The following is a 17020-nucleotide window of genomic DNA, read 5'->3' as shown; positions in this document are numbered from 1 at the left end:
GGGAAGGTGGGACCTGTACAGATTGGATGGGTTGCACCTGACCTCGAGGGGGAGCAATATCCGTGTGGTAGGCTTGCTAGCATGGTTCGAGAGGGTTTAAACTCATTTGCAAGGGAGATGGGACCTGGAGCGATAGAGCAGTGAAAGAAGTGCATGGAGTAAAGCCAGATCTATCATATAGAGAGGCTTTGAGGAAAGAGAAGCATTATAAAGGGTGTAAAGGCAGTAAGGTAGAAGGGCTAAAGTGTGTGTACCTCAATGCAAGAAGCATCAGGAACAAAGGTGATGAACTGAGAGCTTAGATACATACATGGAATTATGATGTAGTGGCCATTACGGAGACTTGGCTGGCACCAGGGCAGGAATGGATTCTCAATATTCCTGGATTTCAGTGCTTTAAAAGGGATAGAGAGAGGAGAAATGTGAGGATGGGTGACATTACCGGTCAGGGATACTATTACAGCTACAGAAAGGGTGGGTAATGTAACAGGAACCTCTTTTGAGTCAGTATGGGTAGAAGTCAGGAACAGGAAGGGAGCAGTTACTCCACTGGGGGTATTCTATAGGCAGAGATACCGAGGAGCAGATTGGGAGGCAGATTTTGGAAAGCTGAAAAAATAACAGGGTTGTTATCATAGGTGACTTTAACTTCCCTAATATTGATTGGCACCTGATTAGTTCCAAGGGTTTGGGTGGGGCAGAGTTTGTAAAGTGTGTCCAGGATGGATTCCTGTCACAGTATGTTGACAGGCCGACTAGGGGGAATGCCATACTAGATCTAGTATTAAGTAACGAACCGGGTCAGGTCACAGATCTGTCAGTGGGTGAGCATCTGGGGGACAGTGATCACCGCTCCCTGGCCTTTAGCATTATCATGGAAAAGGATAGAATCAGAGAGCACGGAAAGTTTTTTTAATTGTGGAAGGGCGAATTATGAAGCTATAAGGCTAGAACTTGAGGATGTGAGTTGGGATGATGTTTTTGCAGGGAAATGTACTATGGGCATGTGGTCGATGTTTAAGGATCTTTTGCAGGATGTTAGGGATAAATTTGTCCCGCTGAGGAAGATAAAGAATGGTAAGGTGAAGGAACCATGAGTGACAAGTGAGGTGGAAAATCTAGTCAAGTGGAAGAAGGCAGCATACACGAGGTTTAGGAAGTAAGGATCAGATGGGTCTATTGAGGAATATAGGGTAGCAAGAAAGGAGCTTAAGAAGGGGCTGAGAAGAGCAAGAAGGGGGAACGAGAAGGCCTTAACGAGTAGGGTAAAGGAAAACCCCAAGGCATTCTTCAGTTACGTGAAGAAGAAAATGATGACAGAGTGAAGGTAGGACCGATTAGAGATAAAAGTGGGAAGATGTGCCTGGAGGCTGTGGAAGTGAGCGAGGTCCTCAATGAATACTTTTATTCCGTATTCACCAATGAGAGGGAACTTGATGATGGTGAGGACAATATGAGTGAGGTCGATGTTCTGGAGCATGTTGATATTAAGGCAGAGGAGGTGCTGGAGTTGTTAAAATACATTAGGACGGTTAAGTCCCCGGGGCCTGATGGAATATTAAACAGGCTGCTCCACGAGGCGAGGGAAAAGATTGCTGGGCCTCTGGCTAGGATCTTTATGTCCTCGTTGTCCACGGGAATGGTACCAGAGGATTGGAGGGAGGCGAATGCTGTCCCCTTGTTCAAAAAAGTTAGTAGGGATATTCCGGGTAATTATAGACCAGTGAGCCTCACGTCTGTGGTGGGAAAGCTGTTGGAAAAGATTCTTAGAGATAGGATCTATGGGCATTTAGAGAATCATGGTCTGATCAGGGACAGTCAGCTTGGCTTTGTGAAGGGCAGATCGTGTCTAACGAGCCTGATAGAGTTCTTTGAGGAGGTGACCAGGCATATAGATTAGGGTAGTGCAGTGGATGTGATCTACATGGATTTTAGTAAGGCATTGGATAAGATACCACACTGTAGGCTTATTCAGAAAGTCAAAAGGCATGGGATCCACGGAAGTTTGGCCAGGTGGATTCAGAATTGCCTTGCCTGCAGAAGGCAGAGGGTCGTGGTGGAGGGAGTTCATTCAGATTGGAGGGTTGTGACTAGTGGTGTCCCAGAAGGAACTGTTCTGGGACCTCTACTTTTCGTGATTTTTATTGACGACCTGGATGTGGGGGTAGTAGGGTGGGTTAGCAAGTTTGCAGACGACACAAAGGTTGGTGGTGTTGTAGATAGTGTAGAGGATTGTCGAAGATTGCAGAGAGACATTGATAGGATGCAGAAGTGGGCTGAGAAGTTGCAGATGGAGTTCAACCAGGAGCAGTGTGAGGTGGTACACTTTGGAAGGACAACCTCCAAGGCAGAGTAAAAAGTAAATGGCAGGATACTTGGTAGTGTGGAGGAGCAGAGGGATCTGGGGGTACATGGGTGGTTAAGAGGGATAGAGTTTAAGAGACGCGACGAAATGATGCAGCTCTATAAAACACTGGTTAGGCCACACTTGGAGTACTGTGTCCAGTTCTGGTCGCCTCACTATAGGAAAGATGTGGAAGCATTGGCAAGGGTACAGAGGAGATTTACCAGGATGCTGCATGGTTTAGAGAGTATGGATTATGATCAGAGATTAAGTGAGCTAGGGCTTTACTCTTTGGAGAGAAGGAGGATGAGAGAAGACTTGATAGAGGTGTACAAGATATTAAGCGGAACAGATAGAGTGGACAGCCAGTGCCTATTCCCCACGGCACCACTGCTCAGTACAAGAGGACATGGCTTTAAGGTAAGGGGAGGGAAGTTCAAGGGGGATATTAGAGGAAGGCTTTTCACTCAGAGAGTGGTTGGTGCGTGGAATGCACTGCCTGAGTCAATGGTGGAGGCAGATACACCAGACAAGTTTAAGAGACTACTAGACAGGTATGTGGAGGAATTTAAGGTGGGGGGTTATATGGGAGGCAGGATTTGAGGGTCGGCACAACATTGTGGGCCGAAGAGCCTGTAATGTTCTGTACTATTCTATGCTCTATGTTCTATGTACCTATTAAATGTTTCCAAATACGTGCGTCTTAAATAGCCTCTAACAAAGAAAAGGTGCAAAGACGAGTTACTGGCGTCTGGTTGGCAGCTCATCTAGGAGAAGGAAAATTCTGATTTCAGACCTCTGCTGCTTGGCGGCTGTACCTAATCATGGGGAGAGCCTCGGGAAAAAAATCCTCGAGGATAAATCAGGAGCCTACGTCCCCTGGCCAGTCTAATGTTGTGTTCATCGCTAACTGGCGATCCCTGATACTCCAGGGATCGGGCTCTGTCGTTCCTTTGGATTCATCTGCAGCATGGAGTGCCTGCTGCATGGGCAATAGCCTGCTGTCCATATCAAACTGCCCTGGTGTACGTACCGCTAGGACCATGTTGCATCCATGGTCGACCCCGATCAATCTTTAAGTTGGACCAGAATGCCCACAGTCAAGGAACAGTAGAGATATTGTTAATATGATCTAATTTTTAGATACACATTTTTGATTATTGTAACTTTCTGTGTCATTTCAGAGATGGATATAAGGCTAGTGGGTAACAGCGATCGTTGCGTAGGAAGATTGGAGGTCAGTTATAATGGAGAATGGGGGACAGTTTGCCACGATGGTTGGGACATGAAGGATGCCAAAGTCGCTTGTAAACAGCTCGGTTGTGGTCCTCCCACCGCTGCACTCCGGAGCGCTCACTTCGGGCAAGGGAGCGGGAAAATCTGGATCGACGATATTGCATGTGAAGGAGGAGAATCGTCCCTTTGGGAGTGCTCCTTCCCGGGATGGGGTATTAACAACTGCGGTCATGGAGAAGATGCAGGAGTGAACTGCACGGAAGGCAAGTATAAAACCTGGCAATTTTAATTCCTGATTTGCCTGTGGTGTAAAGGTTGCGGTGTAATCATGTTACTTAATTTAATTAATTCCACTTACGGTGATCGTCTCGCCGTGACATCGGGCACTGAGAGTGGACATTGTTGATGACGTCAGTAGTCAATGACTACCCTGTTGTGAGATGGACAACATGGTGGCGAGAAAAAAATTTCATTGTTGTGTCATATGCAAAATGCTGGAGGAATTGAATCGGTCAAGCATATTCTATGGAAAGGACTAAACAGTGAACGTTTCGAACCTAGACCCTTAGTCAAGACTGAGTTCCTCTAGCAGTTGCTCTGGATTTCCAATTCCGGTATGGTCGGTCTTAAGGCTGGATGCGAAAGCAGGGAGGTTGGCGACACCTAGAGACATTTTTAAAGACTGGCCCAGGACAGAGGACTCTGGAGAGCTAAAGTCGGCGTTCCATGCTCTTGTAAGAGCGGTGGGGCTTAACTAAACAACTCCGGATTTCCAGCGTATTCATATATTCTGAATTTACCATTGATTCCTATTGTAACAAGCATGTAGACGGGAATCCCAGAAAGCTTTGTATTACTAAGCCACCGAGAAGATTATTCTGGGTCTTTTCCTTCCTTTAAGAACCTGAAAAATGATCTGTGTTTGTTCATTTTCATGGATGCTGCCTGGCCTGCTGAGTTCATCCAGCATTTTGTATGGACTACTCTGGATTTCCAGTATCTGCGGAAATTTTCGCGTTGAGATTAAATGCTTGAGATGTTTTCCTAAAAAATATGCATTAAAGATAAATCATACCCTACATTTGCGCATCCTGACCTCATGCCAGATTCACGATATACCTGTAATTACATTCAATAATTCTGTGTTACCAGAGTGCCATGTGAGATCTGTGCTGTGAATACCTTGCTATGCAATAAATCGCCGTTAGAATGGTGATCTTTCAATCTATGTGTACACTTCGTCGGAAAGTTAAATACAGTATTGCCAGAAAGTACACCATTTATAACAATCAAGGTAAAACTATTTTTCAAGATGTCTGATTGTTACGAACGTCCGGCTTTTCGGATGCACAACCAACGAAAGACATCTCATAATCTCTCTGTCTCTGTCTGTCTGTCTGTCTGTCTGTCTGTCTGTCTGTCTCTCTCTCTCTCTCTCTCTCTCTCTCTCTCTCTCTCTCTCTCTCTCTCTCTCTCTCTCTCTCTCTCTCTGTGTCTCGCTGTCTCTCTTTCTCTCTCTGACTCACTGTCTCTCTCTGTCTTTTTGTCTCTGTTTCTCCCTCTGCCTCTGTCACTGTCTCTGTTTCTCTCTATTTCTATCTTTTTCTCTGTCCCTGTCTCTCCCTGATTGTCTCTCTCTCTCCCTCTCTCTCTCTCTCTCTCTCTCTCTCTCTCTCTCTCTCTCTCTCTCTCTCTCTCTCTCTCTCTCTCCCTTTGTCTCTCTTTCTCTCTATCTCTCTCTGACTTACAAAGACAAAAGAAAGACAGCAGGCACTGGAAACGTGGAATAGCAATGCATCAGCCTGAACTGCGCTGGCCGATTGGTTAAGGCGTTGGACTTGAAATATGATAGGAATTCCCCACGCATGTCAGAACTTGTCAGCCAGTATTTGCTGAGCTCCACCAGCATTTTGAATGTGTTGAGTATAAACTATAAAATAAAAGATATGGCCCTCAAAACATGAGCTCTTTCTCGGCTAGGTCCGCCTATTTCTACCCCCCGCTAGGAAGCCTTCACCTCCATCTATAACCCTAATATCCACACCCATCTCTGCACCAGCCTCTCACTTCCATTCCCCAATCCTACTCCTATCCATAACCCTTCCCCACAAAGCACGGCCCTCATCCCCCAAATCAGAGCACGCATTTCCTACAATCTAACCCCTTCCCCAACACCAACCATAGTACTAATCCCATAACACCCACTTATCCTTAGCACATTCACAACCCTGAACGTAAGGAGGAGAAAGATTCCAATCAAAGCAAGTGTTGGACCAGGTTAATGGCGTGGGCCAGATCAAAGTGGGAGAGGAGAATGAAAATTGAATCTCCAGTAACGAGATCAAGAACCACTAGAGGGATAGTTCAGGGCAGTGTTCAAAGCAGTTCAGAAATGAATTGGCAGAGGAGAATAAGCATTTTCTAAATGGTTGTATGTGGGTCTTCAGGCTCTGGTCCCTCCATCTTGATGATATTCATGAGAAGAAAGCATGCTATGGATGGTGAGGGTCTTTCGTGGTAGAAGCCTTAAGGCCCCACCTCTTGATGATGTCTCCGATGGTGCGGAGTGTCTAACTGTATTGCAGCTGGCTGCGTCCACAATCCTCTGCTTCCTCTTACGAACCTGTTCATTGGAGCTTCTATACCAGGGATGTGATGAAGCCAGTCGGCATGCTCTGTAAACCTTTCCTATCGATGAATCTGTCCAAAAATATCTTAAACGTTGCAACTGTACCTGCATGCATAACATCGACTGGCATCTCATTCCATATGCCCATCACGCTCTGGTAAAAAAAAATCCTCTGGAGGTACATTTAAACTGTTTACTTCGCGTATTTAACCCATGCGCTCTCACCGTCTCCCCCACCCCACAGTTTTAAATTCCATTGTCCTGGATTAAAACAAAATCCGTGACTCTTCACCTCATCTATGCTGCTCCTGATTAAGTAAGTCTCCATATACATCTTTATACCTCACCATCCGGGACATGCCCTCTTCTCGTTATCATCATCGGGTATGAAGTAGAGTATCCTGAAGAACCGAATTCAATGATTCAGGAACAGCTTCTTCCCCTCCGCCATCCAAGGTCCCAGATTACCACTACAGGATGTTCACTTTCCATTTTGTACTATTGATCTGTCTATCTATAGCATATTTATTCATTCATTTATTTACTTACTTGTTTACTTATTTATTTTGTAATTTGTAATAAGTTTATGTCCCTGCTCTGCAGAAATGTCTTATTTAATATCAATGATAATAAATAGGTCTATTCTCCTGAATGTGAAGGACATCCCTCAATCTCCTTCGCTCCGAACCATTCACATGGTGACTAATGTCAGGCGTCTCATATCCTTCCTTGAGGCTACAATATCTGCGGTACAGAATGGCTCATTATCAAATCACAAATTAACGGAATATTTGAATCGCATTTTTAATTAGATATCATTGCCAGAAATAACCAATGGACCTGAAAAGTAAGGTGTTTACGGGGGAAAAGATTTCGTTGAAATTTGATTATTTCCTTCTAATTGCAGAGAGCGATATAAGACTGGTTGGTGGCAGTGACCATTGTTCGGGAAGAGTAGAAGTGAAGTACGATGGACAATGGGGGACGGTGTGCGATGATGGTTGGGACACAGAAGACGCCAAAGTCGTTTGTAATCAGCTTGGTTGCGGGTCTCGTGTAACAGCCATTCATAGTGCTTACTTCGGGCCAGGGAACGGGAACATTTGGATGGACGATGTTGCGTGCAGTGGAAGCGAGTCTTCCCTTTCAGAATGCACCTTTGCAGGATGGGGTAAACACAACTGCGGTCATGGGGAAGATGCGGGAGTGAACTGCTCGGAAGGCAAGTACATAATTGCACCACCAAAGATGCATTTACAAAAGGAAGAGAAGTCATATTAAATTCTTTGCTTTTTAAGTATAACACTTCCTTACTTAAACTACTTACAGCACAGCGACCTTTATCTGGATGAATGGTATGATTCAAAAATAAAACAGAAAGGGGGGACTTAAGAGAAATGGTTCGCAATTCCATGCTTATAAAATATCTAGTCTAATTCCTAACTGGAATGTCTCAATATATATTCCGTAGCCACTTTATTAGACATACTTTTAGACCTGTTCATTAATGGAAATACCCAATCTCCCACCTCAATACAAAAAAAAAGACCGCTTGCAGATATGGTCAAGACGTTTAGTTGTTCTTCAGACCAAACATCAGAATAGGGAAGAAATGTGACTGTGAGTTTGATTGTTGGTGCCAGACGGGGTAGTTTGAGTATGTCAGAGATTGCTGATTTTCTGGGAGTTTCACACACACTAGAGTTTACAGAAAATAGTTCGATAAACTAATTTTTTTTAAAAATACATCCAAAGAGCGGCAGTTCTGTGGGCAAAAAAGCCTTGCAAATGAGAAAGGTCAGAGGAGACTGGCTAGAAAGGTTGAAGCTGACAGAAGGGCGACAGTAATTCAAAAAAAGCACACGCGTTACAACAGTGGTGTGCCAAAGAGCATCTCGGTAAGAACAACACGTCGAAGTTTGAAGTGGGTGGGCTACAGATGCAGAAGATCACGACGGCACAGCCGAAGGTCACTTTATTAGGTACGGTAGCTATTCAATGAGTGGCCACAGTATGCTGATTGAATTTTCATGATTCGGATCCCCTGGACCCAGAGGGTCATTGGTACAGGACCCTCGTGATAACTGTATAGAATGAATACATCAAGGGCGTTGGGGTTCATTTTTGATATTTTCCAAGGAAATGGAGATCTTATCTAATTTGTTTTTATTGATGAAATCCAGCCACTGTCCACCCTTTATCGAATCTATCTTCCGAGCGTCGTCATGGCTGAAGAATCGTTTCCCTCTGTTTTATTCCAGAACTCGATATAAGGCTAATAGGTGGCAGCGATCGTTGTTCGGGGAGAGTGGAAGTGTACTACAATAGACAATGGGGAACAGTTTGTCACGACGGCTGGGACAAGGAAGACGCCAAGGTGGTCTGCAGGCAGCTGGGTTGCGGCTCACGTGTGGTAGCCCTTCCTGGTGCACACTTCGGAGAAGGGAACGGAACAATTTGGATGAACAATGTTGGTTGCAATGGAAGCGAATCTTCCCTTTGGGAATGCTTCTTCTCGGGATGGGGTTTTACCAATTGCGGCCACTGGGAAGATGCAGGGGTAAACTGTACAGTAGGTAAGTAGACATTACATTTACAATGGAAATTGTCTTATGTTCATGGTCTTCGTTTGCACGTTACAATGATCATACATATCATTTTATTTAGGTAAACGTAATGTAATCACCGACAATCCCTCGTCGTGAAATTATATACTGAGCATGCGCATTTATGACAATGTAGCTCACAGAACATAGAGCATTACAGTATAGTACAATCCCTTCGGCCCACGTTGCTGTGCTAAACTTTAAACCTACTCTAACATCAATCTAATTTTCTCTCCCTCATAGCCCTTCATTTTTCTATCATCCATCTGCCAATACGTTGATACCTAACGTATCTACTTCTATCACAACTCCTGCCAGAGTGTTCCCCGCATCCACCACTGTGTAAAATAAATCCTTCCTCTGTCATCCCCTCTATACTTTACTCCAGTCATGTTATTAGCCATTTCCGCCCTGAGAAAAACGTCTCTTATCATCCACTCTACCTATGCCTCTTAATGTCTTGCACAACTCTATCAATTCATATCTTATCCTCATTTGCCCGAAAGAGAAAAGCCCTAGATCATGCTATATAATCCAAAAAGCAAACTGGTAAATCTCATCTCTATAAAGGTTCCATATTCTTTTCATAATTAGGCAACCAGAAGTAAACGCAATTCTCCACGTGTTGTCTAACCAGACTTTTACAGAGCTACGACATTATATCGCGGTTCTTGAACTCAGTTCCCCGACTAATGAAGACCAACACATTATACGCCTTCTCAATCACCCTATCAACTTGCACGACAACTTTGAAGGACCTATGGACGAGGAAACCAAGATCCCTCTGTTCCAAGACACTGTTAAGAATCCTGCCGTTAACTCTTTATTCCGCCTTCGGATTTGAACATAGGAAGTGAAACACTTCACACCTTTCTACGTTGAAACTATCTGCCAGTTCTGTATCCCATGAATGTCCCGTTGTAACCTACGACAAACATCTACACCATTAACCTCCTGTGTCTAGCGTCACTTTATTGATATATAATCAAACTATGTATGCTGTCAAGTCATGTCACTTTTATTGTCATTTCAACCACACCTGCTGGTACAGTACATAGTAAAAATGAGACAACGTTTTTTCAGGACCATGGTGTTACATGACACAGTACAAATACTAGACTGAACTACGTAAAAAAAGACAACATAGAAAAAAACTACACTAGACTACAGACCTACCCAGGACTGCATAAAGTGCACAAAACAAAGTGCAGGCATTACAATAAATGATAAACAGGACAAAGGGCAGTAAGGTGTCAGTCCAGTCTCTGGGTATTGAGGAGTCTGATAGATTGGGGGAAGAAACTTTTACGTAGTCTGGTCGTGAGAGCTCGAATGCATCGGTGCCTTTTCCCAGACGGCAGAAGGGAGTAGAGTTTGTATGAGGGGTGCGTGGGGTCCTCTATAATGCTGTTTGTCCATAATGGCGGGAAGAGAGAGCCCAATGATCTTCTCAGCTGACCTCACGATCCGCTGCAGGGTCTTGTGATCCGAGATGGTACAATTTCCGAACCAGGCAGTGATGCAGTTGCTCAGGACGCTCTCAATACAACCCCTATAGAATGTGATGAGGATGGGGGGTGGGAGATGGACTTTCCTCAGCATTCGCAGAACGTAGAGACGCTGTTGGGCTTTCTTTGCTATGGAGCTGGTGTTGAGGGACCAGGTGAGATTCTCCGCCGGGTGAACACCCAAGACATTTGGTGCTCTTAACGATCTCTACCGAGGAGCCGTCGATGTTCAGCGGGTAGTGGTCGCTCCGTGCCCTCCTGAAGCCAACAACCATGTCTTTTGTTTTGTTCACATTCAGAGACAGGTTGTTGGCTCTGCACCAGTCCGTTAACCGCTGCACCTCCTCTCTGTAAGCTGACTCGTCGTTGTTGCTGATGAGATCCACTACGTTCGTGTCATCGGCGAACTTGATGATATGGTTCGAGCTGTGCGTTGCAGCACAGTCATGGGTCAGCAGAGTGAACAACAGTGGATTCAGCACACAGCCCTGCGGGGCCCCCGTGCTCAGTGTGATGGTGTTTAAGATGCTGCTCCCGATCAGGACTGACTGAGGTCTCCCAGTCAGGAAGTCTAGGATCCATTTGCAGAGGGCGGTGTTCAGGCCCAGAAGGCTCAGTTTTCCAATCAGTTTCTGAGGGATGGTTGTGTTGAATGCTGAACTGAAGTCTATGAACAGCATTCGAACGTACGTGACTTTTTCGTCCAGGTGGGTTAGGGCCAGGTGGAGGGTGATGGCAATGGCGTCGTCTGTTGAGCGGTTGGGACGGTACGCAAACCGCAGGGGGTCCAGTGAGGGGGGCATCAGGGTCTTGATATGCCTCATGACAAGCCTCTCGAAACATTTCATGATGATGGATGTGAGTGCAACGGGCCGGTAGTCATTTAAGCAGGACACTGAAGAGTTCTTCGGCACGGGGACGATTGTGGCGGCCTTGAAGCACGTTGGAACGGTGCCGCTGCTCAGTGAGATGTTGAAAATGTCAGTGAGAACATCTGCTAGCTGGTCTGCACATCCTCTGAGCACTCTGCAGGCTTCCGTGGGTTGACCCTGCACAGGGTTCTTCTCACATCACGGTGAGACACAACACCTAGTCATTTGTAGGAGGGGTGGACGTCCTCTCCGCCACTTCATTTCCCCCCTCAAAACGGGCGTAGAAGTTATTCAGCGCATCTGGGACGGAGGCATCGCTTGCACAGTCAGGTGATGTTGTCCTGTAATTGGTGATGTCCTGGATGCCCTTCCACATGCGCTGCGTGTCGCCGCTGTCCTGGAAGTGGCTATGGATTCGCTGGTTGTGTGCACGCTTTGCCCCTCTGATGGCCCGGGACGGTTTGGCCCTTGCTGTTGGTAGGGCGGCTTTGTCGCCTGCTCTGAAGGCGGAGTCACGGGTCCTTAGCAGCGCACACACCTCCGCGATCATCCATGGCTTCTGGTTAGCGCATACAGTGATGGTCTTGGACAGAGTAATATCATCAATGCACTTGCTGATGTAGCTGGTCACTGATGCTGTGTACTCCTCTAAGTTGGTAGAGTCGCCATCGGTTGCAGCCTCCCTGAACATGTGCCAGTCAGTGTTCTCAAAGCAGTCTTGAAGAGCAGAGATAGCTCCTGCTGGTCAGGTTTTCACCTGCTTATGAACCGTATGCTGGGATTCGCATAACAGAGATGTGGTCTGAGTAACCGAGGTGGGGGCGGGGCTCTGACCCGTACGCGTCGGGGATGTTTGTGTAAACCAGGTCCAATGCGTTCTCCCCCCTCGTTGCAAGGTCCACATACTGACGGAATTTGGGGAGCACTGACTTGAGGTTCGCGTGGTTAAAATCACCGGCGGCAATAAACAGTCCATCAGGGTGTGCGTTCTGCAGTTCGCTAATAGCCCCGTACAGTCCACAGAGCACCTCCTTAGTATTAGCGCTGGGGAGAATGTACACATCGAATATAAGGACAGAGGTGAATTCCCGTGGCAAATAAAATGGTCTGCATCTAAGAGACACAAATTCCACTAGCGATGAGCAGTATCTGGAAACCTGCACAGAATTCTTACACCATTCCGTATTGATGGAAACACACAAGCCACCACCGCGAGTCTTACCAGAGAGATCTGCGTCCCTGTCCGCACGAAACAAGGCGAGCCCGTCCAGCTGAACGGCGGCGTCCGAAATTACACCAGTGAGCCATGTTTCCGTAAAAACGTACGCACAGCAGACTCTGTATTCCCACCGAAAATTTCGTTGGAGTCGGATGTAGTCCAATTTATTGTCCAGAGAGCGGACATTGGAGAGCAGAATGGACGGGAGAGCCGGCCGGCTAGGGTTTGCTCTTTGCCTGGCACGGACCCCTGCCCGCTTGCCTCGCTTCCGTTTCCTCGCACATCACTTCCGAAGTCTCCATCTCCGGCTACCAGCATCAGGCGACTCCGAGGATCGTAGGCCCGTTCCCTTCAGCAAGCCGAGGTCACGTAATTTAACCAGCAGGTATTCGTGAAGGTTTGTTTTTGGGCGATCTCTGTATTGTAGTAGTATCTGGCGATGGTAGATAGTCGCTGTGTTATCCATGTGCCCTAATCGAAAATTGTGTATCAAACTTAAATTATAAAATTAAATTAACATCAGGTCTGAAAGGCCGCTGCTGCCATGCCGCGCCGCCTCATGGCAAACCATAAGCTATCTTATGTATTTATATTGATTGTGTTTTATTATTGTGTTTTTCTATTTTTTCTGTTCTTTTGGTGCTGTATCGGATCCCGAGTAATAATTATTTCCTTCTCTCTCGCACTTGTCTTCTGGAAATGAGATTAAACAAACTTGACATCTCCCTATGCCATATTTACCACCCTATCAACCTGTGTTCTGTTTCTTTTCAGAACTGGATATAAGACTGGTTGGCAGCAGCGATCGTTGTTCGGGAAGGGTGGAGGTGAATTACAATGGACAGTGGGGGACGGTGTGTGACCGAGACTGGGACACCGCAGACGCCCAGGTTGTCTGCCATCAGTTGGGTTGCGGCGCTCGCTCATCAGCATTTCAGGGTGCCCATTTCGGGCAAGGCAGCGGCAACATTTGGATGACCGATGTCGCCTGTGTTGGGAATGAACTTTCCCTTTGGGAATGCCCCTTCCCAGGATGGGAGACTAACAATTGCGATCATGGGAAAGATGCAGGAGTGGAGTGTGTGAATGGCAAGCATATGATTCTTTGTTCCAATTGATAGAGGTTCCCCCTGATAATTTGCACGTGATAATGAAAATGTATATTATTTATTTAATATATTTTATTCACCATTGCCTCCCCCTCGTAAAATTATGATAATAGCTGTCTACATTTAATGCCTACCTGTCCATAGAGTGGAATAGACCATATCTCTGTGCTTTGCCTATTCTTATGTTGTACTGTTTTACCTTCTATATTCTGCTCCAATGCACAGGATCAAAAGCGGCAGCAGAGAGCTGTAGCAGATAGAACATAGAACCGTAGAGCACTGAAATAGGTCCTTCCGCCCACAATGTTGTGACGAACCAAATAAACTAGTAATGAAAAGGCCAACTAAACGATTCTATTCTGCCTACACAATGCCCATATCCTTCGATTTCCCTCACATTCATGTGCGTATTTAAACTTATCTTAGAAGTCCCTAATGTATCAGCCTCAACCACCATCCCAGGCAGTGTATTGCATTCTCTGTGTGAAAGACTTGTTATAAAACGCTCTCCGGTCTCTATCATACCAACATGATGCTCCCTGGAGAAGCATTGAAACAACATCTAGCAATAAACTGCTCAAGCCATACACTTATGAGAGCCCTTTGCACCTATTTATATGGAAGCTACAAATAATATTGTTGGGAGACCACAATGGCGCGCTATTGCAGAATGCATTCCTGTCCGAGAAACTACTGTCAAACGTGATCACTTATTACAGAATATTACAGGATAATGTAAATCAGATGTTCACTGTTGTATGAAGCAAGATCCCTGCTATTGGTTGGCTCACATCATTGTCTCAGATATCGTGGCCAAAAATAAGGAACAGAAGGTATACGGTTAAGTTTAGGCTTACTAATTTGTAGGCATGCTAGGTCTGCGCCGGAAGCGTGGCAATAATTGCAGGCTGCCCTCAGCACAATTTTCGCTGACTTGATTTGACGCAAACGATGCAATCACAAGAGATTCTCCAGATGCTGGAAATCCAGATGAACTGGAGGAACACAGCAGGTCAAGCATAATCGGGACTGGAAACGAAGGAGAAAGATGTCAGAATAAGAAAGTGGGAGGAGGAAAGGATGACAAGTTAGAAGGTGAAGCCAGGTGTGTGTGGGAGGGAGAATGAAGTAAGAAGTTAAGAGGTGATAGGTGGAAATGTCAAAGGGCTAGAGAAGGAATTTGATAGAACTGGAGAGTAGACGGTCGGAGAAAATGTAGGAGGAGGGGCACGGGGTAGGTGATAGGCCTGTGAGGAGAAGAGATGTCGCTAGAGAACAGAACAGAAGAAAAGGGAAAGGGACGTGGAAAATTACGGAAGGAGAGCTTTCATCATCATTTCATCAGATTTCAGGCCACCTAACCGAAATATGAGATGTTGCTCTTCCAATCTGAGAGTGGCCTCATCGTGGCAGTAGAGGAGGCCATCGACCGGCATTGCATTTTACTGTATGTTTGGAAATGACAAAGAAAGCTATTCTTTAAACTCCACTCTTTAGAACTGAAAGTCGTGGAAAAATCAAAAATGACAAGTCACTGTCCTCTCCCCTTTTCATTTCAGAACTAGATCTGAGGCTCGTTGGTGGCAGTGATCGTTGCTCAGGAAGAGTGGAGGTGAATTACAATGGGCAGTGGGGGTCCATCTGCGGCGACGGCTGGGACAAGGAGGACGCCCAAGTTGTCTGTAAGCAGCAGGGATGCGGCCTTCGGGCAGCAGCAATAGCGGGCTCCCACTTTGGGCGAGGCAGCGGGAAAATTTGGATGGACAAAGTCGCATGTAATGGAAATGAATCTTCCATTTGGGAATGTGCCTTCGAAGGATGGGGAATTAAAAACTGCGTTCACAGGGAACATGCGGGAGTCAACTGTACGGACGGCAAGTACAAATGAAAATAACTGAATGGGGATCTTCGTTCATGTTTTCCATGTGCAATTAATGATAGCATGCTATCATGTTATTTACATCAATGAAATCTAATCTGTGACGAACGTTACATAGCTAACAGTGTAAGCACGTATTGCCCACGTTTCTATCATTTGGAGAAGATGGTGATGCGTCATATTGTTCATTGCCATCTGTCCAAAATTATGTACAGTACTGTGCAACAGTCTTAAGGACAGCTATATATACCTAAAGTGCCTAAGACACTCAGGCACAGATATACATCTAGAGTTCCTTAGCACAGTACAGTACAAAATGCTGGAAAAATTCAGAAGGAGAGGCGGCATCCTGAAGAATCTCAACCCGCAAAATCGACTGTCCACCTGAGTTCCTCCAGCATTTTGAATATGTTGCTTGCAGTCTTTCCAGATTAATCACGACTTTTCTGTAACAGGATGAACACAATTGTCAAGTACAGTCTCTCCGATCACTTGTACATCTGCAACATAATGTTCCAACTCCTCAACTCAAGCCAAGTCAAGTCAACATGTATACCACCAAACAAAACAAAATTTCTCCGGACAAGGGTAAAAAGCACAGTGGTGCACATAACGCACTCCTAACACACACATATAACACACAATAACTGAGGAAAGTAAGAATAAAATCTACAAATGAATTATGCATACTGCAAACTGACATTGGGCACGCCTCGGAATTAATTAAAATTATTAAAAGACATCAAGCCCTTGACGGTTAATTTTTTAACATTCTGTAAAAGCAGATCACAACAGGACAGAGCAGCACAGAATACATAATTCTGTGCCGCACAGAAACCCATCTAGTCTGCGCCGATCTGGTCTTCTGCCTCGTGCCATCTACTTGGATCTGGACCATATTCCTCCAAAATCCTTCTCACCGATGTACCTATCCAAGCTTCTTTTAAATATTGCAATTGAACCCGTATCTACCATTTCCCCAGGCAGCTTGTTCCACACCCGTAGCATCCCCTGAGTCCAGTATGAAAGAATGAACCAAACCAAGAAATTCAGCATATAATTGTGCTGAATTCTATAGCAAGTGCAAATAATGTGTAATTGGTTATACTTACTGAGTATACCCTATAGCGGGTATATTGCTTACACTTGACACATAGACTACGGTAGTACATTAAGACCGCTTGCTTGACACTTCAGTTAACGGAGATGTGCTTATACAGTTAGATGACACGTCCTACGAGTGCTTGGCTCTCGTGTTTTCTATTTATTTTTAATATAGAGTTCAAAATAGGGCCATTCGGGCCTTCGACCCGCGCCGCCCAGCAATCCACCATCACCCTTGCTCCCCGCTATGAAGCCAGCCTAATCACGGGACAATTTGTAATGACCAGTCGACCTACTAACCGGTACGCCTTTGGGCTGTGGGAGGAAACCGGAGCACCGGGAGGAAACATACGCATTCCATAGAGAGGACGTACTCTTTATAAAGAAAGCCGGATTGAACTCCAAACTCAGACGCCTCAAGGAGTAATAGCGTCGTGCTACGCTACACTACCGTGGCGCTCCATTTACTGAAATATCATGGTTAGAAACAACGATTGGTCCTTCAGATGAAGGT

The 17020-nt window shown here is 45.6% G+C and overlaps 1 protein-coding gene across 4 annotated transcripts in view; it reads left to right on the top strand.

Moving 5' to 3' along the window:
- The window catches only part of LOC140716083 (scavenger receptor cysteine-rich domain-containing protein DMBT1-like), a 49347-nt gene that overhangs the window by 32152 nt on the left and 175 nt on the right, over window positions 1–17020 (top strand). For 2 of the 4 annotated variants that reach the window (XM_073028778.1, XM_073028777.1), the window contains exons 11-15: window positions 3529–3843; window positions 7117–7431; window positions 8471–8785; window positions 13189–13503; window positions 15083–15574. In XM_073028778.1, the coding sequence (XP_072884879.1) occupies window positions 3529–3843; window positions 7117–7431; window positions 8471–8785; window positions 13189–13503; window positions 15083–15411 (1589 nt within the window). In that variant the 3' untranslated portion in view covers window positions 15412–15574. Of the gene's footprint in view, window positions 1–3528; window positions 3844–7116; window positions 7432–8470; window positions 8786–13188; window positions 13504–15082; window positions 16987–17020 lie in introns of those variants that run through there. The other 2 variants (XR_012096236.1, XM_073028779.1) reach the window with 2 other exon arrangements.

Source organism: Hemitrygon akajei, chromosome 24, assembly GCF_048418815.1.
Source record: "Hemitrygon akajei chromosome 24, sHemAka1.3, whole genome shotgun sequence".
Lineage (NCBI taxonomy): Eukaryota > Metazoa > Chordata > Chondrichthyes > Myliobatiformes > Dasyatidae > Hemitrygon > Hemitrygon akajei.
This window is presented reverse-complemented; position numbering and strand designations above follow the sequence as displayed.